Here is a 26,795-nt window from a genome sequence, read left to right as displayed (position 1 = left end):
CACTGTCAGAGCTGGATCAGGTAGGGTAGGTCACATAGGAAGACATCCAGGCAGGTTTTGAATGTCTCCAGAGAAAGAGACTTCACAGCCTCTCTGGGCAGCCTGTTCAGTGGAGGCATTCTGCCTAGCAAAATGATGGGGATGTTTCTAGAACAAGGACTGTCTCTTTAGTGCCATTTGGTCTCAGGTTGCACCCCAGGAGGTTTAGGTTGGATATTAGAAGAAACTTCTTCACTGAAAGGGTTCTCAAAGGCTAGAACAGAGTCCCCAGGGAGGTGGGTGAAGGTGTTTAAAAGATGTGTAGATGTGGTGCTGAGTGATGTGGTTTAGCACCAGCCATGACAGAGGTAGACATAATGGTTGGACTTGATCTGAAAGTTCTTTTCCAACAAAAACAGTTCTGTGATTTACTATAGCACAGCAGTAGCTCATAGAATAATACTCTTGTGTTGAGTATTAAAGACTTTTTTCCCCTTAAATGACTCTTTCCTTTTCCCTAGCTCTGTGCATTGACTCTGCAGGTGCAACACCACTGCTGGAGGTTAGACTTGCATCACAAGTAAGCTTTTTGTAGTAAATATTGCTGCAGAAATCAGATGTAGCAAATTCATTTACTATAAAATCAATTCCATTTCACTGCTGCATTTTATTGAAAGACTTTATCAAAACATTCAAACATACATGACTAAAAAAGCCTAAAAGGAGCCATAGATTTAAGTAGTAGCCAAGACTTAGCATCTACACCTCAGAACATGGTATATGCAAAGATTTAACTAAAGCAAAGCCAGTAAACTGATTTTATACCCAGGAAAGCAGCTTAAGACACTTTTCTCAGCTTGAGTTCTCCATTGTTCCCCAGAGTTAAGCATATATACCAAAAAATGTAAACAGTAATAAATGAAATCCTGATTTCTAGTCATTATGATGGAAATCACTGTGGCTGCAGTAGGAATAGTCCTATGGTGACAACTCTCTTTTATGCACATATATCTCTGTGGCTAGGAGAAAAGAGGCTGACCCCCCCACCAAACCCTGAAATATGAGGGTTTCTAGAATGGCTTAGGTTGGAAGGGACCTCAGAGATCATCTACTCCAGCCCCCATGCCATGGACAGGGACACCTCTCAGCTAGACTCAGCTACTCAAGGCCTCACCCAACCTGGCCTTCAACACCTCCCGGGAGGGGCTATCCATAACCTTCCCTGGGCAGCCTATTCCTGAGTCCCTCATATCAAAGAGCTTCTTACATAGAATGACTTGGGTTGGAAGGGACCTCCAAGGTCATTAGTCTAGCCACTCTTGGACTCTCCCCATTCTTCCTACGATCCTGTCTAACCCTACTCTCACTCAGCTTCAATCTATTTCCCTTTGTCCTGTCTCTAGACACCTTTATGAAAAGTCCCTCTCCAGCCTTCCTGTAGGATCCCTTCAGATGTTGGAAGGCATCTCTAAGGTCCCCATGGAGTCTTCTCCAAGCTGAACAACGCCAGCTCCCTCAGCCTGTCCTCAGAGCAGAGGTGTCCCAGCCTGTGGATCATCTTTGTGGCACTGCTCTGGACTCACTCCAACAGTTTGGATATGTTGTACTTTGCAGAACTGCCTAAAGGTGTCCCAGCAGTCATCAGTGAGCCTGGAAGCTTGGAATGGTTTTGCTTTAGCTTTGGTGAGCTTACCCAACATGATGCTAAGCAAGCTGTACCTAGTCTCATTTCACTACTGCTTGCTTTTCCCCCAAAAGCACCAGCAAGCTCTAATTGTGCCCCAAACATAAATGATGTGCAAGCAAAAATAAGCCCTTTTCCCATATCAGTGCTACAGTTGTGCCCAAGAAATTAGGTTCCTTTTTAGTGTTGATTGGAAATAAAAAAATAAATCTAAAAAGCTCAATAAATCCACAAAAATTTGGAGAGTGGATCTTGCTGTCCACAGCTTTAAAAAGATGCCCTGTAAACTGTGCTCTTGGAGCAGGACAGGCTGATCTCATGCAACCACTTGAAATGTTTTTGGAAACGCTAAAATGTGCTATGGTTAGATGGCAATCAAGCAAAAAAAGGAAGGGGGGGGGGGGAACCAAGATTACCAATTTCAGTAACATCTGAGCACCTTTTGTGTTTTTGCACCAACTTCTCCCAAATTCCCTGAGATGGACAGAGTGGCAATATTAGCCTTAAAATTGCTTCAAGATTTGAGAAACTAGTGATGTATAGAAAACGCTTAACACCTGATCCCACTGTTTTTACAATCAATCTTGTGGAGTCTTAGTCTCAGGGACTAAGATGGTGTGGGTTTTTCTCTCTCCTGCAGCCAGCACTAGTTAATGGCTGTCATTGGTTAATAACAGTCTACTTAGATTTTGGATGAAAATACAATTTTTTAGTTAACATTGAGGCAAAACAAGGAATCTGCTTTTTTCCTACAGCATTAATGTCCCTGCACACATCCACTCTGCGATGGGATACTTTCCTGTTCACAACAGTGAGCAGCTCTGTGAACTCCAGGGATGAGCCATGCTTCCTAAGTGCCTCACACAGATCTTGAATGTACCAGGAGCCATTGACAGTTTCACGATGAGAGTAGTAACCTATTGCAGAAAAGGAACAGAAAGGTGTATCCAACTGTAAGTAGTGATGCCACTGGGAAAGTGTTTCTCAGTTCCTGCTCACAATCTGCATCTGTAAGGGCTTTTACTAGTGGGTGTAAGTCTTTCTTTGCCAATTATGTGATTCCACTAGAAGTTGTAGATGGGAAATGGCTTTGATGGTGCTCAGCCAAGAGAAGCACAGCTCAGGGACTGGTAGCTTACAGGATTTTATCTGTGCAGATGAGATTGAAGACAAGACACGTGAAGGACTAGGAAAGAAAACCATGGAGCACAGGGAAATTTGTAAGCAAACCAGAATCCTCTGATCCTGGAAAAGATGGGAACAGAATGCTTGCTGTCAGCAGACAGCTCAGCAGCAAGATTGGTGAGAATGCTTCTGCTTGACAAGTTTAACTACAACCTTGATGGTTTATTTTCACATTGTCCTTAATGTGTCAGGCTCTTTCTCAGAGATGTCACTTTTAAGGCATGTCAAATGTTATTTTGACTGCAAAATGAAGACGTTCAAGATGATTACAGTGAAGTTCCAGATGAATATTAGAACTTACCTTGTGCCACAGAGTAGCACATGATAAAATCTGCACCAGCAGGCAGGGTATAGACACCAGCTGCATCCACTTCAGTCTCATTGACAATGGACTCAGTGCTGCTGTCTGTTGAATCATGAGCAATAACCGGGTCATCGTGTTTGTCACCTCGGCAAGCCTGTGGGTGAGAAGTTTTGGTGTGCTTTCACCTCTGCCTTAGTGTGATACTTCTGACACTAACCAGAGGGCCCTTCAGTTCAGTTAGGTGTTCCACATTACCATGAGTTTGGATTCATAAAGGTCCATTTACTTGCTTCTCTGTCAGTTAAAATACTGGTGATGAAGTTCAGTGGAAGCTCTGAGATGGCCACAGAATCACTAAGATTGGAAAGGACCTCTTGAGATCACCTAGTCCAACCCCCCTGCCTAGAGCAGGCTGTCCAGGACTATGCCCAGTCAGTCAGCTTTAGAGATGTTCACAGATAGAGACTCATGATCTCCCTGAGTGACCTCTTCCAGTGTTTGACCACTCTCACAGTAAAAAAAATGGTTTTCTGTGTTGAGATGGAATTTTGTGTTTAACTAGTGCCAGCTGACATCCTGTCACTAAGCACCAGTGAAAAGAGCCTTCCTCCCTCCTCTTCATTCCCTCCCACCAGGTGTTTATGACATTGGTAAGATTCCCTGAGCCATTTCCTCCAAGCTGAAGAGTCCCATCTCTCTCAGCCACACCTCACATGAGAGATGCTCCAGTCCTTTAATCATCTTTGTAGCCCTTTGCAGGACACTCACTCTACCAAGTTCATAGTTTTGTTGTACTGGGGAACCCAGAACTGATCACAGAAGTTCAGATGCAGCCTCACCACTTCCGAGCAGAGGACGAATCACCTCCCCTGGACCTGTTGGCAAGGCAGCATTGAAGCACAGCCATCATTACATGCTGTGACACTTCTGCTCTTAGTTCAGTCTCAAATGTTAGTTGAAGGAGAGTTTTGTGGTGAGAAGCCAGTGAGTGAGCCCAGTATTGCAGAAAGGCTCTACATGGAGGATAAAAGGGTAAGAACACACAGAGCAGGTAAGAAGCATTACTCCAGAGTGATCACTAAGGAGAGAAACCTGAAAATCGTTTTTCCTTTACAATAATGAAGTTCCATCCTTGCTGTTTCCTCTGATTTCCAAAGATAAACACTAAGACAATTGTGCTGTGAAAGAACTCAGATGAACTGAACTAAGTTAATTTACTTTCTGATGAGTAGATATTTAAAACGTTCCCAGGTACTTAAAATATGCAAACACTTTTCTATCCTTGGGACCTGGTTGAAAAAAAAAAGTATTAAAAATGAAAGCTGCATGAGTCCTAATGAAAGCTGAATGCACAATGTGCTGATTCTTGAAGTGGCCTTGTGAATCTTAGAATTGCTCTGCAAACGACTACAGTTACAGCCTGCTGAACGCCAGGTTCTCATCTAGCTTTGCTAATTGTAATCTGGATAAAGATGGGATAAAGCCCTGTGTAACCTGGTTTGACCCTGTAACTGACTGCTTTGAACAGCAGGCTGGACCAGAGACCTCCTGAGGTCCCTCCCAGCTTTCATTATCCTATGAACCAAGGAGTAAACCAGGAGGCTACAGGTGGGCTTTATTTGACTGCATAGCACAAAGAGTATTTCTGAGACAGCAAAGCCTTACATTGATTCTTTAAACTCTGCGGAGATGCCAACTGTTGGTCATGGACACAAAAGAAGCAAAATGAATAAACAAAAAGACCAAAAAGATCACCATCCCCCCAAAAAAATACAAAATCCCCCCAAAAAACCCCAAATTTCTGTAAGGATCAACTAAAGGGACCTGGAAAAAAGGAGTGAAGGAAGTTTGTTACCCTCCTGTGGCCTAGCCTAAGGCTGTGAGGTGTGAGCAGCAGGAAGTAAGCCGAGGCTGTACACAACAAATCATAGTCTTTTCTGCTATCAGACACTGACAGTCAGCCTAACATGGGCTTCACTTGGGTTGCTCTCCATAAAATTGCTGCTTATGAGATACAGCTAGAATTACATATTAATACCTGTGTGCATATTAAAAAACAAAACCCCCAAACAAATATACAACCCTCCCACTCCCCACCCCCCAAAAAATAAAGAAACAAAATATGTAAGAATCCTTGTCTTAAATGCCTTTAGGGAACAGTTTTCCACACCTTCTTTCTGAAAGATGCAAAAAACCTTCCCTTAGGGACTGTATCAGGAAAACTGCCTTCTCCACCACAAGACACCATAGGTCAGTGTTAACTCCACTGGATTCAGAAACAAACATCTTACCTGGATGATAAATATCTTCGGTTTTCCTACCAGACTCTGGCACTTGTCTCCTCTGAACATGTCTGTGATAGTCTCAATTTTGATTTGGGCATCATATGCATAAACATAATCATTCTCACCGTGACTCAGGAACACACAAACAAAGCAGTCAGCATTCCTGTGGTCATCCTTAGAGGCTGAAATAGTCAAGTGGTGTTTAGATGACTTAAAGAGTTGATCTTCAGGTTTGCAAAACATTTTAAATTTGCATTGTATCACTTAACCTCCAATCAGTCCTCTTCCAAATAAACCTTATTTTCAGGTAGTGAAACACTGCAGAGGTTTGGAGGTGCAATGATTCAACATGGCCAAAAGTAAAGGCTTCTAAAAGTAAAATGAATTGGCTACAGGTGGCTTGGATGGGTGGACACTTTGCTGTATTAAGAACTGTCTAGATAGCTAGGCCCAGAGAGTGGTGGTGAATAGAGTTAACTCCAGTTGACAGCTGGTTACAAGTGGTGTTCCCCAGGGCTCAGTACTGGCACCAGTTCTCTTTAATGTCTTTGTCAATGATGTGGATGAGGGGATTGCGGGCACCCTCAGTAAGTTTGCAGATTATACCAAGCTGGGTGGGAATGTTGATCTGCTTGAATGTAGGGAGGCTCTAAAGAGGGATCTCGACAGGCTGGATCGATGGGCAAGGCCAGTTGTATGAGGTTCAATGGGGCCAAGTGCTGGGCCCTGCACTTGGGTCACAACAACCCCATGAACACTCCAGGCTTGGGGCAGAGTGGCTGGAAAGCTGCAAAGCAGAAGAGGACCTGGGGGTGCTGGTCAACAGCTGGCTGAAGATGAGCCAGCAGTGTGCCCAGGTGGCCAAGAAGGCCACCTGCAACCTGGCCTCAATCAACAGTAGTGTGACCAGCAGGACCAGAAAAGTGATTGGCCCCTGTACTCAGCACTGTTGAGGCCACACCTGGAATATTGTGTTGTTTTAGGCCCCTCACTGTAAGAAAGGCATTGAGGTACTGCAGCAGATTCAGAGAAGGGCAATGAAGCTGATGAAGGGTCTGGAAAAGAGGTCTTGTGAGGAGAAGCTGATGGAACTGTTTAGTCTGGAGCAGAGGAGGTTGAGCAGAGACCTCAATGCATCCTACAACTCCCTGAAAGTAAGTTGTAGTGAGGTGGTGGCTGGTCTATTTTCTCTGGTAAGAAGTGATAGGAGGACAAGAAATGGCCTCAAGCTGCACCAGGGCAGGTTTAGGTTGGATATTAGAAGAAACTTGACTGAAAGGGTTCTCAAACACTGGAGTAGGGAGGTAGTTGAATCCCCATCCCTGGAGATATTTAAAAGGCACAAAGATGTGGTGCTGAGGGACAAGGTAGAGTTAGATGAACATGTTAGTTGGACTTCATGAACTTAAAGGTCTTTTCAAATCGAAGCAATTCTGAGTCTAAAATGAAGATTGCTATCAACTTCTCCCACCTGCAGGTACTTTCTCTCAGCTCTTAGTGCCTTCATTAGCTCTCTTCACAGAAGCTTCATTTACATTACAACACAGTAATTTGAAGTCTAAGTCCTTCAAATGCTAAACCACTTCCTTCTGCACAAAAACTCTTTTATATTTAGATGAACAGAGAGAATGGAGGAAAAGATACCTGGCAATTCTGCTTCAAAGAGTTAGACATAACCAAAACACAAGTCTCCTACCTTTATAAATTTCCTGCAGTACATCTTCTGCTTTCAGATCATCAAAAAGTCTGACTTCAAATCCAAGGTCTGTCAAACTAGAGTTAAAATACATCAGTATTAGTTAAAAGCTTTGCTCAAATTGTGTCTCAGTTTCTGAGAGGATGAATATGCAATTAGTTACAGAAAAAAATCCCCACCCTACTGAAGTTGATTTTGAACTCAAACCAGTATCAGGTGCAGGTGTAATAGCTAAAGTTACTTCAAAGAGTTTGTCCTAAGAGAGCTCTGGACTCACTGAAATCTCAGGACTCTGTCCCAGCAGTTTCTGTGACCTGAAGAAATGTGCCTTGAAGCTATGTTACCATGGCTTTCTTTGCCAGGTTGCATAGGTTCTTATGCCTGCAAAATCTTTTGTTCCATGCTTAAACATGAGATTTAGGAAACTGCTCGTTTGACCATGGTTTCTTAAAGTGTAACTTTTAAAGCTTTAGTAGAGAAACCAAGTTTCTTACCTGCGTTTCAGATTGTTTCTGTCTGCAAGAGTCCCACGTCTGTCTGGCAGCCTTAGATGCCAAAAAAAGTGTTCATGATTGAAGATTAAGGCAATTCCCCTTCTTTGGTGGTTCATTTTGTATTGCACTGCAGGATCCAGTGTTTGCCTGTTGCCAGAGATGGAGAATATTCTTGGTGAATAAGTTCATAATGAATTGAGCTGCCTTCCAATATTCCTAGAAGCTGAGATATTTTTTTAAATGACTAGAGACCTGAAGGATCAAATTACAGGAGACATCATAATGTGCAGTATTTTAGGAAGAGCCTTTATCATTAGATCTTTTTGAAAAGCTTGGGCATGTTAGGTCAGTAAAAACAAATGCTGGATGTGTACTAGGCCTTGTCAAGGTAAAGGGAACAGTGTTTGTGTTTTCTCATTAGTAACATAGTAAGGCATTTAGAATAAACCAAACCAGGTTGGAAGAGACCTTCAAGATCATCGCATCCAACCCATCAACCAATCCAACCCACCTAAACAACTAACCCATGGCACCAAGCACCCCATCAAGTCTCCTCCTGAAAACCTCCAATGATGGTGACTCCACCACCTCCTTGGGCAGCCCATTCCAATGGGCAATCACTCTCTCTGTATAGAACTTCTTCCTAACATCCAACCTAAACCTCCCCTGGCACAGCCTGAGACTGTGTCCTCTTGTTCTGGTGCTGGCTGCCTGGGAGAAGAGACTGACCATCCGCCTGTCTACAACCTCCCTTCAGGTAGTTGTAGAGAGTGATAAGGTCACCCCTGAGTCTCCTCCAGGCTAAGCAATCCCAGCTCCCTCAGTCTTTCCTCATAGGGCTTGCGTTCCAAACCCATGTAACAGTGTGCTTCAGTCTGGGCTTCAATTCTTCATGTTTTACTTCAGCCAATGTTTCATTACCTTTAGAGTAAAACATTTCTTCATTAGATCTAGTTTTGATCTCCCTCTATTAGTTTAAAACCATCACCCCTTGTCCTATTACAACAGGCCCTGCTAAAGTGATTGCCCCCCCCCTTAAGTACTGGAAGGCTGCAGGAATATCTCCATGGAGCCTTTTCTTCTCCAGGCTGAATAATCCCAGTTCTCTCAGCCAGTTCTCATAAGAAAGGTGCTCCAGCCCTCAGTTCCCTTCTGTGACCCTCCTCTCAACCCAGTCCAACAAGCCCTTATCTTTCTTGTGCTGAGGATTTCAGAGCTGGACACTTTTTTCCAAGTCAGATCTCATGAGAGCGGAAGGTCTGCTGGTCGTGCTCTTTTTGATGCAGCCCAGGATGCGCTTGGCCTTATGGGCTGCAAGCAAACATTGCCAGCTTGTATCCAGCTTTTCACTCCCCAGAACCCTCAAATCATTCTTCACAGGACTGTCCTCAATTACATTGAGGAGGAGGTTCTTCACCATGAGAGTGGTGAAACCCTGGAATGGGTTGTCCAGGGAGGTGGTCGAGGCCCCGTCCCTGGGGGTGTTTAAGGGCAGGCTGGATGAGGCTCTGTCCAGCCTGATCTAGTGTGGGGTGTCCCTGCCCATGGCAGGGGGGTTGGAACTAGATGATCCTTGTGGTCCCTTCCAACCCTGAATGAAACTATGAAACTATGAAACATCATCCCCCAGCCCCAGCCTTGGTGCAGGACGTCCCGCTTACCCTAACACTGAAAGAAACAACAAATGACCTACTCGGCTTCAAGCAGAGAACTTCAGACTATCATGACAGCAAATGTATGGAGCACCTGTGTGTCTGAAGTAGCTTTCAGCAATTTAGTTGTTTTATGAGCAAAACACAACATACAAGTCTGTGATAGTGCACAGCAGACTGTGTACACTTGGACTGAAAAGGTTGTTTCCAAGTATTGGAATGGCTCTATTTCAAGAGACAGAGGCAATCTTGTTGCAATTCTAGGCAGAAAACAAGAAAAAAAAAATACTTCTGGCCGTAGCCCTGGCAGTAGCCAAGGCCAGTGCTGAAGGTGCACAGGACAGTGCAGGTTATGCTGGCTTAGGACTAATTCTAGTCAGAGCTGTCATTTTTGCCATGTCACTCTTGTTTTTCCTGCTATGGAATGTTGAATTTTGGTACAGTTGGTGGAACAAGTTGCCTAGAATATTTGCACACAGACATTACTTAAAACTTCTCAGCTTCATCAGCAAAATGCAATTGTTTCACTACAAAACAGAGTTATCCATAAACGATTTGTGCTTCTCCACTGTTCTGAGCAGCCCCTAGTAAAACAGCTTTCTGCAGCAACATCTGCTTAAGAATTCCAACAAGGAACAGGAATTCTGGATTCTGATTTCTACAAGGTTGGCTGGATAACCAACCAAAACAAGTGGAATGTTTTATCACAATCTTCTCAGCTGAAGTACTTGACATGGTAAAGTGCAAAGATCATAACCTTTAGCCCTGTAATGGTGAACGGTATTTCACGTGCACCAGGCTTTATTTGGATCTTGGCAATATATCTTCTTTAGGATTCAGTTAGACATATGGCAAATAAGGATTTTGGACAGTTAGGTCTCTAGATCCTATGAATGACCACTAAAGGTTGGTTCACTAAATGTTCTCCCTTTGCTCAGTTGTATTCACTGAGTGGGTGAGGCAAAGGAGGTTATCAGGCAGGTAGTTTACATTTTCCAGGGCTACATGATTAAGGCAAAGCAGGAAAAATTCACTGTCCCATGGTCCTATTCACCCTCCTTCTAGAGGAATATATTCCTGTGCTACACTCTGTCACTAAGTCTGCCCAGCTGTACCTTTGACTGATAGTGGTTTTGCTACAGTCTCTGCACATTGCCTGACACTTCTGCATGCCTGCATGATAAGAAGGGTGATTCTGCATTTGGTGTAGCTAAAACTAGAAATGTGTTCTGTAAGTGGGTGGAGTTGAGTTGAATAATCCAGTCACATTCTTAACAAAAATCAGAAAACCCTGCCTTGGCCTCAGTGCCCTGGGCCATCTCTGTCACTGCCATCAGAACTTTACCTTATATCAAGTGCATCTACTTCTGTGATGTTTTCATTTCCATCTGTAAGGGAGATCAAAAAGTAATTTAGCCACTAAGTCATTCATCGAAAAGAAACAATTTGAACTTGTGCATCCAGCCTTAAAGTTCAGCTGTTAATATTAACCAAAAGTTCATTCACACAGCAGGTAAGCAGGCATGCAGTTCAACAGCTTCATTAGCATTTGTGTGATCCCACAGCTTTCAGAGCCTGTTCTTAAAGTTTTGACTCCAACATTCTAAATTTTAGGTGCTTGAGATGTGCATTCTATATCTGTGTATCTATATATAAAATCACAATCTTTGAATATATCTATAAGTAGCTAGCTGGCTGTATTTATTTAATTCAATAATTTAATTCAATATTTAATTCAATAATTTAATTCAATAATTTAATTCAATTAATTCAATAGTTATGATTTCAGATAATAAAAAACCCCACACTGTTTATTTCACTAATGCTGCTCATGTAAAACTGAGCATTCTTTGTGAGGCTGGGTACAGCATATGAATCATAGAAGGTATTTTAACAGTATGCATAGATAATGACAATTGAGAAGATGCAAGATTTAGACCTTTCCTTCTACAAAACCATATAAGCATAAGTCACTCCAGTGAATGAATGCATACACAGGTAGCACTCTGGGAACAAGGAACATGCATGTCTTGGGAGCGTGCAGAACTAAAGACCTGCAAATGGCTAGGTCAAAATAATTACTCCTTTTGATTAAACATCTCACTGGGCTATAAAATCAAAGCTTTTGCTGTTACTAGTGAAGACTAACTACCACACTACGAGGACAATACACTGTACTGTACCTGTGGTGGTTAATGGTGGTCTGCCGTCCAGCTGGACATGGCCTGCAATTATAAGAGAAAACAAGCCATGCACACTTATTTTGCAAACTGCTTTGTATATACCATACTACCCTTTCACATCTGTTTTTCACATCAATCATTTTGCAAAATAAACTAACGAAGCTATGTATTGATAGAGGAGAAAAGTTCCTAAAGACATTACAATAAGCTTGTAGAACTCTGGACTTCAGGAGCTGTGAAGTTGAACACCACAGCGCAGGGGGAAGGGAGGCTCAGAGGAAGTCACATGCTTCTAAGCGTTCTTATTCACATGCAAACTTCCCATCATCAAACATTCATCACTTCAGGTGCCGAGTTTTATCACTAGTGAACGCACAAAAGAAGCACAAAAATCTATTTCAGTTTGCTTAAAACTTAACACATAGGTCGGGATGATTCTGCAAGTGTTGAAAAATTCCTGTAGATAGAATGTAGCAACACCACCTGTGCCTGCTGATAATAGAAACCAGAGATCTTTCAGAGTGCATCTGTAGACTTCAATTTACACTATATTTTATTTAGAATAAACCTTTATTAGAATTAGAATAAACCAAACCAGGTTGGAAGAGACCTTCAAGATCATCGTGTCCAACCCATCAACCAATCCAACCCACCCAAACAGCTAACCCATGGCACCAAGCACCCCATCAAGTCTCCTTCTGAACACCTTCAATGACGGCGACTCCACCACCTCCCCGGGCAACCCATTCCATAGCGCAATCACTCTTTCTGTATAGAACTTCTTCCTAATATCTAACCTGAACCTCCCCTGGTGCAGCCTGAGACTGTGTCCTCTTGTTCTGGTACTGGGTGCCTGGGAGAAGAGCCCATCATCCGCCTGTCTACAACCTCCTTTCAGGTAGTTGTAGAGAGTGATAAGGTCACCCCTGAGTCTCCTCTTCTCCAGGCTAAGCAGCCCCAGCTCCCTCAGCCTCTCCTCATAGGGCTGTGTTCCAAACCCCTCACCAACTTTGTTGTTCTTCTCTGGACTCGTTCCAGCAAGTCAACATCCTTCCTAAACTGAGGGGCCCAGAACTGGACACAGTACTCGAGGTGTGGCCTAACCAGTGCAGTGTACAGGGGCAGAATGACCTCCCTGCTCCTGCTGGCCACACTGTTCCTGATGCAGGCCAGGATGCCATTGGCCCTCTTGGCTGCCTGGGCACACTGCAGGCTCATGTTAAGCCTACCATCAACCAGCACCCCCAGGTCCCTCTCTGCCTGGCTGCTCTCCAGCCACTCTGACCCCAGCCTGTAGCCTGTAGCACCTGAGATTTGGCTTATGCCTCAATTTAAAGCGGGGATGGTGGTTATCTACTCCCCCAGAAACCAATAATGTTCTAATCACCAAACTTCTAAAAAGAATTATAGATTCATAGAATGCTGGGTGTTGGAAGGGACCTCCAGAGATGTAAGCTTTGGTCACATAGACACAGGAAGACCAGACTTCGGGGCCAAAGGAAACTGGGGAAAGATGGTTTTCCTGTTCTTTTAATCCTGTTTAGTCAGTACCCAGACTCTACCTTTTCACTGTCGGTATCATACTGCAGCTTCATTCAAGTAAACACTAAGTCAATTAGTATTACAAAAGGCGTGTTCTAAAACCTCGATTGCTGTCATTGGGACTACTTGGATTGTATCTTGTTTTCCCTTCCCTTTACGATGCTGGTTTTCTTCTGTGTTGACAAACAACCCCCTTCCCCCGCTCTCGCCCCTCCCCACGCCCCGTGTCCTGTGTCCCGGCGCAGCGGGGCTCGGGCTCTCTGTCGTTAGCCCCCTACCCCTCTTCATTTCCTCAGCTGTGGCAGATCGCGGCGCAGGGCCCTCCCCTCGGCGGGCTGCGAGAGATTTAAAGCGCAAACCTACTTCCGCCATGGCTGCGCCCGCGCCGCTTCCCTTCTTTTTCTCCAGGGAACCGAAGGGCCCTGTCCCCACAGCCCCTCGTAGCTCTCCCCTTCCCGCTCTTCTTCTTCTCCGGGGGACGATGGACTCCGTGTCAGCCCCGGGTGCTACAAGCTGAGTCCAAACTGTCGCCAAGGGCACGGTGGGCAGCCCAGACCGTGAGAGGGCCCCACGTTAGCGGGGGCTTCGGCAAGCTCCGAACCGTGCAGGCTGCCGCCGTGGGCGGCCGCCGCCGCCGCCGCCCCGCTCGGTTGCCCTCGTTGCCCACCTACCTGCCGGACTCCGCCGCTCCGAGCCCGACATGCCCGCGTACACAGGCGCTCCCGCTCTGCGCCGGGCGTGCCGTGCCTTGCCTTGCCTCGCCTCGCCTCGCCTCTCCTCCCCGGGCCGGCCCGCCTCCTCAGCCCGGCCTGCCCCGAGCTCACCCTCCGGCGGTGGCCGCTGCCTCTGTGAGGAGCGGGGCGGGAGATAGGAGAAAGCGCTGAGGGGCCGCGGGCGTCCCAGAGGCGGCGGCGGCGGCGGCAGCAGTGTCTGGCACCACCCCTGGCTGCAGGGGCCCCAGGCCTCCCGGGGCTGCAGCCTGAAGGTAAGGTAAACCCGGAGTGCTCGTGGCTGCCTGCGGGGCCGGCTGCCCTAGGCCGAAATTCAACCGGGTGGTGGCGTCTTAAAGTGTTTTCTATTCATTTTTAAGTTTGTGGTCTTCTGTTGTCTTCGTCTGTATTCCCGGGATGTGTGTTTTAGTGACCGCGTTTCATTAACCGCGCTGCCATAGACAAAGGCATCGTCACGAAATTGGGTGAGAAGCTGTTTGCTGAACTGAGGTTTCTCAAACCTGTCCTGGAAGTCTGATTAAAGGCACATACAGCTTCCTTTGCTGCAAGACTGCTGTTACTCAAAATGCATTTTCATTTGGGCACCTACAGATAAATCTTTAGGAAACTTATATGTAGATAGAATCAAGACCTTTAGGCTCATGAACTCAAACCATTCTCTAAATGTTCCAGGTCTGGTGCTAAACCACATCCCTTGGCACATCTCTGCCTCTTTTAAACCCCTCCAGAGATGGAGACCCTGGGTCGCTTGTCCCAGTGTTTGAGAAACCTTTAATTAGAACACGGTACTGTTAGAAGAGTTTAGCACCTTCCTCTGTGAAACGTTTAGACTCCTATTAAGCAGAGTTTCTCAGGTTTTTTTGCAAGCTGCACATCCCGGATCTCTCAGCTCATACTGGAGCTGCCCCTAAACCCACTGGCACCAAGTCTTGTGTGAAGCTGCAACAGAATCTGAATCTTAACAACTTTCTGTTCAGCAGTTTGCACTTGCATCAGTTATGTTCCTCAGTCCAACAGCTTGCTTGGATCCTAGTAAGACAATCAAATGTCTTACCACTTCGTTTTGCCCAGGGCAAGAGCTTACTCAATTCCAGGTGAGTCATCAGTCATCACTTGATCACAATGTGTGAAGCCTAAGGTAATGTTTGATCGCTGCTTTTAATGTAGGAAAGTTTTTGTTATACATGCATGTTCATGTTTTAAAACAGTTCCAGATTGTTGCAGTAGCTCCACCATAAATAAGTGCTTATTTCAGGAGAAAGCATTATGGATGTATCAGAACTGCAGTTTGAAAAAGTAAGTTAGATTGTGATGATACTGTTATTCCAACCAACCAGAAAAATATATAAGCCAATTGTATTAAGACTTGAGCCTGTGGAAAAAAAATCAACTCACTGCAACCTTTAATGACTATTACTGAGTAGCTAAAAACACACACTATTGAGCATGGATGTGTCACATAGTATGGAATAGCCCTTTGGATAGCTTGTGTTGGCTGTCCTGGCTGTGTCCCCTCTCACCTTCCCATGCCCTTTCAGCCTCCTTTCTGGCAGAGCACAAGAAGCTGAGATGTCCTTAAGTATAACCACCACTTAAGAAAGCAGAAAACATCAGTGTGTTATCAACATTATTCTCGTTCTAAATCCAAAACACAGCACTGTACCAGCTACTAGGGAGAAAATTTAAATCCATCCCAGCCAAAACCAGGACAAGCATATATATTTTTTGACACACATATATAAAAATATGTAAATTATTAAATGGTATGATTAATTCTGGATGTTATAGCTAGCCTTTGTTTTGGGGCTGTGGCCTGTGACATGCATTTTATATAGTTTACAGATGACTGTAACCAAGGATTTTTGCTACAGTTGAAGCTTATGCAAAGTAGAGCATCTAGAAGAAGTCAAATGCTTCTATCTTGCCAGCAAAACTATCTAAGTGCTGTCCAACGCTGTCAAAGTTCTTTCCAGTACTATAAATGGTTTGAAGGAAACTCTGGAAGGTATAATTACAGGTCAATAGAGAAGGAAACAAAACCCAGCTCCTTCCAACAGTGACTATTTTCTGTGTTCATTTAAGCATCTAGTTTAAGCTCATTACTACCCCACTCAACAGCCACCTAGTTGAATTACTGTTTTGGATTCATTGTGGTACTTCTTTTAAACAAGCAATTTCATTGCCGTACTGCCAAAGCAGGAAAAAAACCTTTTATTGTCCCCACCATGGAGTTCCAGGGTAAGGCAGAGTTTGTTTTGATTCTGCAGCAGAAAATAAATGTCACCAAATGTAGAGGAACTACAAATTATTCACTCCTGGTTTTTGTAAAACACAGTTTTTGTAATGCTGCTTCTCCTACAGTGCTACTTCACAGCCACAAATATGAAGAGAAACTATGAAGCATGGCCAAAGAACTTTAGCAGGATCTTTATTCTGAGGCACTTACATTCACTGTCATGTACAGTAAGTTTTAGTGAAAAACAAAACAAAAACACCACAAACAAATGGTAGAGGGGGAAAAAAACCCCCACAAACATATGAAAGTAGTTTCAGAGAAGAAATCACATTATAGTCCATGAGTCAGGTAAATGTTAGGCTTTTAGCATGGTTTCCACTCCCTCTTTGCAGATGCAGTATTTTAGTTTTCATCTCCTGTGGATTTTTTAAGGCAGAATCAAGGCAGCAGGAGAGCATGTCAAAATTTTCATGACCAAGGACCTAACACAAAAGTTAGGGACTGACAACTGGAGGTGAGCAATGAAACAACATTACTGAGAATGAACCCCAAATAATTCAGCCATCAGGTGATTTCAGCTAGACAAGTCAGAGGGGGAAGAGGTGACAGAAGCCCAGGCTTATGTGTTTTCATGTTTTTCAGCCTCACAGAGGTCATGGAAAGAGATGACAGAAACACAGGCTCACATGTCAGCCTCACAGTGGGCATTTTAATTATAAAGATTTGTTGGGCACACTGACCCTAACTGTGGAGCTTTCGTTCTATTTTCATTGGAAGGGGCTAAATGAAAGCCAAGATGAATACAGCAACCAGGCTGTGCCACAAGACATAAGTCAACTGCTTTGAATAATACAGAATTTCTTTTGCATACAATACACCACACAGAACATTTTATTTGAAAAATAAACATTTGATTCATTTCTAAAAATAACATAGCAACTACATTCCACCATTCTGTCCAATCAAAAGTGTATCCTTAGTTTGCAAACTGTTCATTCTAGTGGTCTAGCCTTAAAAGGATCAACATGCCTGATCTGAAAAGTGCTGCAGAAGTCAGATTGGTATAGAAGCAGGTAGAAATATGTAGTGCCACTGTATAGCCTTGCCAAGGGCTGGAGATCTTGTGTTTGTTTTGGCTTTTTTTGTTGGTTGGTTGGTTGGGTTTTTTTGTGGATTGCTTCTTCGTTTCCTTGGGGTTATTTTGGGTGTTGGTTGTGTTTTTTACATGGGACTGTATACATCGGAGAGAACTGAAGGCAACTGTACCCCAAGCATGAAAGTACAGTCTATTTAAGATGTTCTTAACACACAGAAAATGCTCTTTCAGATGCATCTGCCAGTAAACTTAAAATTTGACCTATATTTATAATAATCTGAGAATTCAGTACAATTCTTCTGTGTCTCTGATTTCCCCATTATGGGGTTTTCTTAAAAGGTATAAAAAAGCTCTAGTATTTTTATGATAGTGTACCCTGAGTGGACATACACCAAGGGAAGCTAGTTTCAGTTTCCAAGCTTCTGGCATAATGGGGAAGGAAGACTGGTAGTTTCTTCTTTCCATTAGGAAGAGTATCTCAGTGACTTTCAAAGCAGTACATTCATCTCAGTGTTTCATACAGTCCTGTCTGAAAAGCATAAAGCTTTGTAACCGAACACTTGCTTCATTCCAGATGAGTCTTTGACTTCATATTACACCATGGCACACTTTGTACCTTCTTTCTCTCAGAGGTCTGTCTTATCCTCATACCGACACATACATGCAGCTCTCTGACTATCCAGGTATGGTTTACATCCTAAATGTATAACCGCATCAAACAGCAGCTGAACAGTTGATTCGCAGGCTGCAGGCAAAGAAGAGTTCAGTTAAAAGCACTCTTTGAATGGCATGTAAGTCTAATCACCCTGGCAACCTGAGAATGATTCAAAAAAAAAAGCAATCTTCTTTGGCCACAGCAAATAGTCAAAGATTGAACCAAGATGTTGAGAGTAAAGGCTTTTCATATGCCAAACAAAGTTAATATTCTCTATGCAATAAATTTTCATGTTATCAGTGTTGGAAACATCACCAAGTCTTGGAGAGGTGAAAGAGTTGTTCTACCTCCTCAGTTTCTGAACACTATATGATGACTTATTTACAGTTAAATGAATTTGAGAAGCTCAAGTATCTCAGGATCTCAGGTAGTGATAGGACTAGAGGGAATGGAATGAAGCTGGAGGTGGGGAGATTCAGGCTGGATGGGAGGAGGAGGTTCTTCACCATGAGAGTGGTGAGACCCTGGAATGGGTTGTCCAGGGAGGTAGTCGAGGCCCCGTCCCTGGAGGTGTTTAAGCCCAGGCTGGATGAGGCTCTGTCCAGCCTGATCTAGTGTGGGGTGTCCCTGCCCATGGCAGGGGGGTTGGAACTAGATGATCCTTGTGGTCCCTTCCAACCCTGAATGATACTATGATAAGTACAGCTTTGCTCTAAAAACTTAGTGGTTTCAGTGGGACAACTTACTGTAAAAGTGACATTGTCCAAGTTAAAAAGTGTGGCTGTATCATGTATTCATCAAATGAAGGGCAATAACCAGGAGTAGTGTGGGGCCTGTTACTATAAATCCTAATATTTATTCACTAAGTGATAGAGCATTAACTACTTCCACTATGAAAACATTCCAATATTTATTTCATAAAAGGAAACAATTCACTGTTTCCTTACAGTTTCCTAGCCATGACACATAATAGACATTTAGAAATCCTTCAGCATAACAGAGAATATTCAGTTATGCTGCAGTAAATACAGGAACTATACAAGCATTTTGATCAAGTTGTGTTCTAAATGGTAAGCAATGTTCTAATGAGCTCCTGAATGGTAAGCATTACTTTTTTCTCAAAGCTAGCTTTAACCCTGATTATTTTCCAGCGTTAATGCTCTGCAGCACAAGTGTCTGAGCTACACAACAGAGGGACGGAACAAAGCTGCTTTCAGCAATAGCACCAGCTTATGAAAATGTGTCATTCCTGGGCTGCACAAAGATTCTTTGCCAAATAAGCTCATTTCAACTTGGGAAAAAAAAAAAAGAAAAAAGTCTTTTCACACTTACCCTGAACACTCTCTGAGATTCCAAGTGTCTTCTGCACGTTTCTGCAAATCTTGGAGAGGCAGGATTGAAACTGCTCATCACAGTCATTCTTTTTATTGCCACAAGTGTCATAGCATCTGTCATGGTGATTGCAGCACTTTGTCATTGAAGGGATACCAATGTCAAACTGTGAAGAAAACACAGAGTATCACAGTATAACTTAGGTTGGAAGAGACCTCGAGGATCATCAAGTCCAACCTATCAACACAGACCCCATAACTAGACCATGGCACCAAGTGCCACATCCAATCTCCTCTTGAATGCCTCCAGGGACGGTGACTCCACCACCTCCCTGGGCAACCCATTCCAATGACGAACAACTCACTTGGTGAAGAACTTCCTCCTCACCTCAAGTCTAAACCTCCCCTGGTGCAGCTTGAGACTGTGTCCCCTTGTTCTGGTGCTGGTTGCCTGGGAGAAGAGACCAACCCCCCTCCTGGCCACAACCACCCCTCAGGTAGTTGTAGAGGGCAATGAGGTCACCCCTGAGCCTCCTCTTCTCCAGGCTAAACAATTCCAGCTCCCTCAGCCTCTCCTCACAGGGCTTGTGTTCAAGGCCTCTCCCCAGCCTTGTTGCCCTTCTCTGGACACGTTCAAGTGTTTCGATGTCCTTCTTAAACTGAGGGGCCCAGAACTGGACACAGACACACACACTCCATTAGTATTCCAGTTAAGAAAGATACAGCCTATGCACAGACTAACAAATGAAAATCTAATGCAATCAATCCAGCTGTATTGGCTTATTGCTCTGTTTTACTCTTCACCTATGGTAAGCTGTAGTGGTCTGGCCCTGGCCAGCAGTCAAGCGCCCATATCTTTGCTTGCTCCTCTCCCTTCCACAGAATAGAGAATAGGAAGAGCAAAAGCAAGAAAACTCATGGTTCAAGATATAGACAGTTTATTACAGAGGGAAAAAATGCCCCCAAATAAGTAGTGCCAAAGCAATCATTCACCACGACCCACACGCAGATGGATGCTCAGCCAGCTTCTGAGCAACAGCCACCTTGGAAGTCACGCACACTACCAACATACTCTCCTTCCTTCCACTACTCCAGTTTCTATTGTTGAGCATGACTATGTAGTACAGAATATTGTTGGAAGAGGTTTTTGTATAGCTCTAGAAGACTATAGGAAGATGTAAAAGAGGTTGTTTTCAGATTGCTTTGTATGACTATAGGGAAGATTTGCCTTTGCTCAAGTTGGAGAAAGCTGTGTTTTGTCTTTGACTCTGAGAGTAATGTAAACATCGTGTAACTGAAGGAGAGAAGCTTGGCAGAATTTGGTTGGATGCTTAAAATATTGTTTTGTTATTTTGACCTATTGTGTGCCTTAATTACACGTATGCCAGTAGAAAATGACCAATTGAGATGTGACACATGTGCCTTCTGACAGACTATATGACTTTGCTGTATAACGTAATACATGTCTTCGCTTGCTTACATCTGGTCCTGAAAGCATTGCTCCGAGGCGAATCTGAACATCTGTACTTTTACAGAATATCCCTCTGGCCAATGCAGGACAGCTGCTCCAGCCCTGGGACCTCTTGCCCAGGAAAGAAAAGAAAGTCCCAAAGCTGTGCAATCACTTTTCAGCACTGTCAACACTGGTTTAGCCCAAAATTTCAAACACAATGGCATGCAGCCTGCTAAAGAAAGTTAACTTCATCCCAGCCAAACCCAGTACAAAACTTAACCCATATTTTCTTTCTAGCATTAAGGAAAATGGATTAGTGTCAGTAAGGACAGCAAGAGGCAGAGCCAAACTCCCCACTCTCCCAGGGGTACAGTTGGGATTATGCAATAGTTTTAAGGTCTTGACAATAAAACACTAAACAAAACAGTAAAAAACAAAATATCAGAAATTAATCATCAACATTCCACTTTATCCCTAATGTCAATGATGAAAATGGTTATGCTATGTTTGTTTATAGAATAATAGAATAAACCAGGTTGGAAGAGACCTTCAAGATCATCGCGTCCAACCTATCACCCAACACCACCTAATCAACTAACCCATGCAACCAAGCACCCCATCAAGTCTCCTCCTGAACACCTCCAGTGACGGCGACTCCACCACCTCCCCGGGCAGTCCATTCCAATGGGCAATCACTCTCTCTGTGTAAAACGTCTCCTGACCTCCAGCCTGAACTTCCCCTGGCGCAGCCTGAGACTGTGTCCTCTTGTTCTGGTGCTGGCTGCCTGGGAGAAGAGACCAACCTCTGCCTGTCTACAACCCCCCTTCAGGTAGTTGTAGAGAGCAATAAGGTCACCCCTGAGTCTCCTCCTCTCCAGGCTAAGCAGCCCCAGCTCCCTCAGCCTCTCCTCATAGGGCTTGTGTTCCAAGCCCCTCACTAACTTATATAACACTAACTTTATAACACTAATACTTTCCATATGTTGTCACCAAAGCATGCGTTGGAGCTGATAAAAGCAGGGACATTGTATGTGGATGTTGTCTCATCCTCAGAATGCAGGAGGGAAAAAAAACAACCCACCACAAACACCCACATGGAGAAATGTTGATGTATGAAAGACATAGAGAGAGGTCCCCAAACGTAAACGCTAACCTGAACTCCAAATAGAGGGGATCCACAACCATTTGGTGGTGATGGTTTATATCCGTAACGAGGAAAGGGCTTGGATCCTGGAAAAATGGAATTTATCATGCATTAATTGGATTTTTTACACATAATTTTAGTACTGTTAGCACTCACCACAGGCCTCTGCTGGGTTTCAGACGTTATCAGTTATATTTTGAAGTTAAATATTCAAGCAGTTGAGTATCAACAGTTCTTACCAAATTACAACTTCAGAGTAGTAAGCAATTTTTTAAAAGGAGGGACAAGACCCCTGAGGAAATATTAATGTTAGCTTCTCAAGTTAAAAAGAAAAAACAATCAAAACCCAACCAAACAGAAAAATCTGAGTCACTAAAATTGATGTCAGTGGAGTTTGCAACATGTAGGATTACATTAAAGAACAGAATACTGTAAGTTCATTAATACTTCATAATTTATCAATGCTTTATATAATGTCAACAGCTGTGCACTTCTTTCCCTTTAAAAAAAAATCTTAACCTTTAAAACCGACTGGAATAAACCATATTTTTTTTTTTTATGTCTACCACTGGGACATAGTAAAATTTAAATTAGTAGAGACTGTCAGTGGAGACATCTCCCTGAGCACTTACTAGTACAGCAAGGCAGGGAATTCTGCGCCCCAGGTTAAGGAAGATTGTGAAGTTAATCCGAATTGCAAACAAACCGAGGCCACAAAAATAATGAAGAAAACCCGTATTTGGACAGTGCATATCCTACTGCAGAGGAAATGTCACGGTGCCCTGACCGCTCGTGCGGAGCCAGTCAGTGCTCACTTCCTCACCTACTAACTACTTCAACCCAAGTAAGCTGGGGCGTGGGTGGGTGTAAGTGGGTTCAGCTAAGAGACCAAGAGGTCTACCTGAACCCGCCCTTTTAAGGCACTCCTGTAGCGCCGATGAAGCCTGGCTAGAAACCCCCTTTCTGGGGACAGTGCCCGCCTGAACAACCCTCACGGCAGCAGCCGACGGGCACAACCGGGGAGCCGCCTCCCAGCAGGTTATATAAACATATCGGTGTAAGATTGCGTTACTGAGGGTTCCTCTGCGGCTGCGCCCCGTTTACTTGGGACCGGCGGCAGAGATGCCGCCAGCCGCCCGCCCCCCTCAGCCGCGGCCCTTCTGACCGGGCCGGACCCCACGGAGCGAGCCGGCCGGCGGAAGGACAAGGGTCGCGGCAGCCCAGCGGGGTCTCTGCCGCCCCACCAGCCTCCCGGCCCCGCCGCACTCCTCACCGTCGCTGCACTTGTACTGGCAGAGGCCGTCCTCGCCGCCCAGCAGGTCGAGGGCCGCGTTGAGGTACACGTCGATCTTGTGTACCCCGTTGCGGATGGTCTTCAGCGTCGTGCGCCAGTCGGGGGTCTGCGGCGCCTCCTGGCACCGCGCCGGCCACAGGCCCAGCCAGGCGCAGGCTGCCAGCAGCAGCAGGGCGCGGGCCATGGCGAGCGGCGCCCCCACGGGCGTCCGCTAAGCCGCCGCCTGCCCGCTCCCACGGCACCCCACCGGCCCGGCCCGGCCAGCCGCCGCCGCCATCGTCGTTCCTCCGGACTCCGCCCAGCGGGGAGGAGCCTCCTGCCGGCGCGCACGGAGGGCGCGCGGGGTCGCGCCTCTGTGTGTTCCCCCGACACCGCCCCCATAAAAGGGGGGTGCTGCGCGCCTTCGGGGGTCCGCGTCGGAGAGGAGCAGTCTTGTGCGAAAGGAGGAGGGAAGCGGAGGTGGCGGTCGCACCCTCACGGCCAAACCGTCTGCTCCCCGGCCTCTGCCTCCCGTCGCCTAACAGAGGTGGGCTTGGGAGAGAGAAATCGTAGAGTAGCTTAGGTTGGAAGGGACCTTACAGATAATTTGCCCCGACCTCCCTGTCGTGGGCAGGGACACCTCTCAACTAGACTTGCTTGCTCAAGGCCTCATCCAGCCTGTCCTTGAACACCTCCGGGGAGCGGGCATCCACAATCACTCTGGGCAACCTATTCCAGAGTCTCACCACCCTTGTACTGAAGAACTACTTCTTAAGATCTAGTCTAAACCTTCTCTCCCTCAGCTTAAAACCTTTCCCTATTGTGCTATCCCTAGACACCCCTCTGCAGCCTCCCTGTAGGATCCCTTCAGATACTGGAAAGCAGCTATAAGGTTTCCCCTGGAATCTTCTCCAGGCTGAACAGCGCCAGGTCCTTCAGTCTATCCTGGTAAGAGAGGTGCTTTACCCTTTCTGTCATCCTTGTGGCGCTCTGGCCTCGCTCCACCAGTTCTGTGCCCTTTTTATGATGGGGACACCGGAACTGGATGCAGTATTCAGTGACATGTTAGGACGATGGAGCCAGATTCTTCCCAGGGGTGTCCAGTGACAGGGCGAGGGGCAGTAGACACAAACTGGAGCTCAGGATGTTCCACATAAACAAAAGGGGAGAATTCTTCACTTTGAAGGTGGCAGAACACTGGAAGAAGCTGCCCAGAGAGATTGTGGAGCCTGCACCTCTGGAGGCATTCCAAACCCACCTGGATGTGTTCCTGTGTGATTTAATCTGTGTGATCCTGCTCTAGCAGGAGGGTTGGACTAGGTGATTTGCAGTGCTCCCTTCCAACCTGTGCTGTTCTGTGATGATTCTGAAGGGAGAAAATTAGGGCCAAGCCTTTCACTCCACTTACCCTACAGGGGCACTGTAAAGCACAACATGACACCTTCCCCATTACAGCATGGGCAGTTTCAAAAGGAGAAACATACCGTCTTCAGCAGGACATAGTGCCCTTTGTTCTGTGAGGAGACGTTTTCCAAACGTGTCTGCATACAAACTGGGAGAGCAGCTGGCGACCAGTTGGCATAACAGTGGCAATGGCTGGGCAGGGCCTGGGGAGGTACTGGTACGATCAGATAATAAGAAACCCCTGGCCTTTTTTATTTGGAAAACTTTTATTTGGTGACTGTGTTACAGCAGTGGTGAACTTGGCATTGCTACACATGAGAGAGACAGCAATAGCATTTTTGAAGAAAGATGGACAGGCTGATTTTGTGGCCAGCCGTTGAGATATTGTGACCGTGGGACTGAGTAGAATGAAGGAAGGGCAGTTGCAGTGCCAGTCACATCAGGGCTTGCTCAGTGTGGTGGCTCAGAGCAAACATCACCTGTGGGAAGAGCATGCCCTCTACTCAGCCCTGGTGAGACCCCACCTGGAGTACTGTGTCCAGTTCTGGAGCCCCTGTTACAAGAGGGATGTGGAGGTGCTGGAACGTGTCCAGAGAAGGGCCACAAGGATGATCAGAGGGCTGCAGCACCTCTCCTATGAGGACAGACTGAGGGAGTTGGGGCTGTTCAGTCTGCAGAAGAGAAGGCTCCAAGGTGACCTAATTGTGGCCTTCCAGTATCTGAAGGGGGCTACAGGAAAGGCTGGGGAAGGACTTCTCAGGGTCTCAGGTAGTGATAGGACTAGGGGGAATGGAATGAAGCTGGAGGTGGGGAGATTCAGGCTAGATGTGAGGAGGAGGTTCTTCACCATGAGAGTGGTGAGACCCTGGAATGGGTTGTGCAGGGAGGTGGTCGAGGCCCCGTCCCTGGAGGTGTTTAAGAGCAGGCTGGCTGAGGCTCTGGCCAGCCTGATCTAGTGTGGGGTGTCCCTGCCCATGGCAGGGGGGTTGGAACTAGATGATCCTTGTGGTCCCTTCCAACCCTGAATGAAACTATGAAAGCCACATACTGCTCTCCTTCAACACAGTCTGAGGGAGAACCTGTGTTAATACAGCTGGGAAAGCATGACCTTTGGAAAGGACACTTGTTTAGAAGCCAAACCAAGCGAAAACAAAACCAAAAGGCAGAAGGGAATCTCTACCTAGAAGTGTTACAACTGCAACTTATTTTCTGGTGGTGTTCAATGCGAAGGAAAAAGATGCAGTGACCTTTACACATTTCAGTGATTCAGTTTCAGGTAACATCATCAAACATGCAACAACAGAAGTATGCGAATTGAAAGTATATTTATTAAACATTGAAAGGCCTGATTTGATGAAAAGAAAAATCAGACAAAATTTAACTTGCTTGCAAAACATCCTGTTTGGATTTTTATTTTCCCCTTATTATTATAAAATGTTCAGTATTTTTTTGTCAATTTAAATTCTAGGTGCTACACAGATGAGCTGAAGTGGAACTCTGTGGAAAGTGTTACATTGTTTTTTTTTAAATGAAACCAGGAAGTGGAAAGGAAAGTAGGAGCCTTCCAGGTCAACAGGTGAATATTCTAATGGGTTTTCTTCTGTTCAGCCTCAGTGTTTAAAATTCTTTGTAGTTAACTGAAGAAATAGGTGGGAAAAGTTCTTTACAGAAGTTAATTAAGTCAAACAAAAGAGGAAGCTCTTCCTAAACATGGATGATCCTTCTTGGCATTACTGTTTCATAGTTTCATAGTTTCATAGTTTCATTCAGGGTTGGAAGGGACCACAAGGATCATCTAGTTCCAACCCCCCTGCCATGGGCAGGGGCACCCCACACTAGATCAGGCTGGCCAGAGCCTCAGCCAGCCTGCTCTTAAACACCCCCAGGGACGGGGCCTCAACCACCTCCCTGGACAACCCATTCCAGGGTCTCACCACTCTCATGGTGAAGAACCTCCTCCTCGCATCCAGCCTGAATCTCCCCACCTCCAGCTTCATTCCATTCCCCCTAGTCCTATCACTACCTGAGATCCTGAGAAGTCCTTCCCCAGCCTTCCTGTAGGTCCCCTTCAGATACTGGAAGGCCACAATTAGGTCACCTCGGAACCTTCTCTTCTGCAGACTGAACAGCCCCAACTCCTTCAGTCTGTCCTCATAGGAGAGGTGCTCCAGCCCTCTGATCATCCTTGTGGCCCTTCTCTGGACACGTTCCAGCACCTCCACATCCCTCCTGTAATAGGGGCTCCAGAACTGGACACAATACTCCAGGTGGGGTCTCACCAGGACTGAGTAGAGGGGGAGGATCACCTCCCTCGACCTGCTAGCCACACTTCTCCTGATGCAGCCCAGGATCTGATTGGCTTTGCGGGCTGCAAGTGCACACTGAGAGCTCATGTTGAGCTTTTTGTCCACCAGCACCCCCAAGTCTCTCTCCTCAGGGCTACTTTCCAGCCAGTCACTGCCCAGCCT

General features: G+C 45.4%; 2 protein-coding genes across 2 annotated transcripts; both read right to left on the bottom strand.

The window, feature by feature from the left end:
• Positions 1 to 622: 622 nt before the first annotated feature.
• CASP6 (caspase 6) lies at positions 623 to 13,900 on the bottom strand. The gene is made up of 8 exons (XM_068137455.1): positions 13,676 to 13,900; positions 11,463 to 11,504; positions 10,625 to 10,667; positions 7,628 to 7,774; positions 7,134 to 7,210; positions 5,444 to 5,619; positions 3,150 to 3,306; positions 623 to 2,580 (listed from the first exon to the last, which is right to left on the bottom strand). Exons 1-8 carry the CDS (start codon positions 13,704 to 13,706, stop codon positions 2,342 to 2,344), a joined length of 912 nt encoding a protein of 303 aa, XP_067993556.1. The 5' UTR covers positions 13,707 to 13,900; the 3' UTR covers positions 623 to 2,341.
• Positions 13,901 to 16,147: 2,247 nt separating this feature from the next.
• On the bottom strand, positions 16,148 to 23,233 carry PLA2G12A (phospholipase A2 group XIIA). The gene is made up of 4 exons (XM_068137456.1): positions 22,924 to 23,233; positions 21,660 to 21,736; positions 19,055 to 19,220; positions 16,148 to 17,812 (listed from the first exon to the last, which is right to left on the bottom strand). The coding sequence occupies exons 1-4, from the start codon at positions 23,126 to 23,128 to the stop codon at positions 17,694 to 17,696; spliced, it is 567 nt and encodes a 188-aa protein (XP_067993557.1). The 5' UTR covers positions 23,129 to 23,233; the 3' UTR covers positions 16,148 to 17,693.
• Positions 23,234 to 26,795: the final 3,562 nt, after the last annotated feature.

The sequence above is a fragment of the Melanerpes formicivorus genome, unplaced genomic scaffold (genome assembly GCF_026170545.1).
Source record: "Melanerpes formicivorus ecotype bairdi unplaced genomic scaffold, bMelFor1.0.p_v2 SCAF_4, whole genome shotgun sequence".
Taxonomy (NCBI): Eukaryota; Metazoa; Chordata; class Aves; order Piciformes; family Picidae; genus Melanerpes; species Melanerpes formicivorus.
Note: the sequence above shows the minus strand (reverse complement) of the source record. Positions and strands in the feature narration are given on the sequence as shown.

What these genes read in the sequence shown, in the direction of transcription:
- CASP6 (XM_068137455.1), bottom strand. Translation starts at nt 13,706, where the DNA reads ATGTCGGGCTCGGAGCGGCGGAGTCCGGCAG. An exon ending in GTAGATGCACTTGATATAAG is followed by an intron (nt 7,775 to 10,624) that starts GTAAAGTTCTGA and finishes CTCTGGCAACAG; the next exon opens with GCAAACACTGGATCCTGCAG. An exon ending in CGAAGATATTTATCATCCAG is followed by an intron (nt 3,307 to 5,443) that starts GTAAGATGTTTG and finishes TCTCACCCACAG; the next exon opens with GCTTGCCGAGGTGACAAACA.
- PLA2G12A (XM_068137456.1), bottom strand. Translation starts at nt 23,128, where the DNA reads ATGGCCCGCGCCCTGCTGCTGCTGGCAGCCTGCGCCTGGCTGGGCCTG. An exon ending in CCAGTACAAGTGCAGCGACG is followed by an intron (nt 21,737 to 22,923) that starts GTGAGGAGTGCG and finishes CCATTTTTCCAG; the next exon opens with GATCCAAGCCCTTTCCTCGT. An exon ending in CCCCTCTATTTGGAGTTCAG is followed by an intron (nt 19,221 to 21,659) that starts GTTAGCGTTTAC and finishes TTTTCTTCACAG; the next exon opens with TTTGACATTGGTATCCCTTC.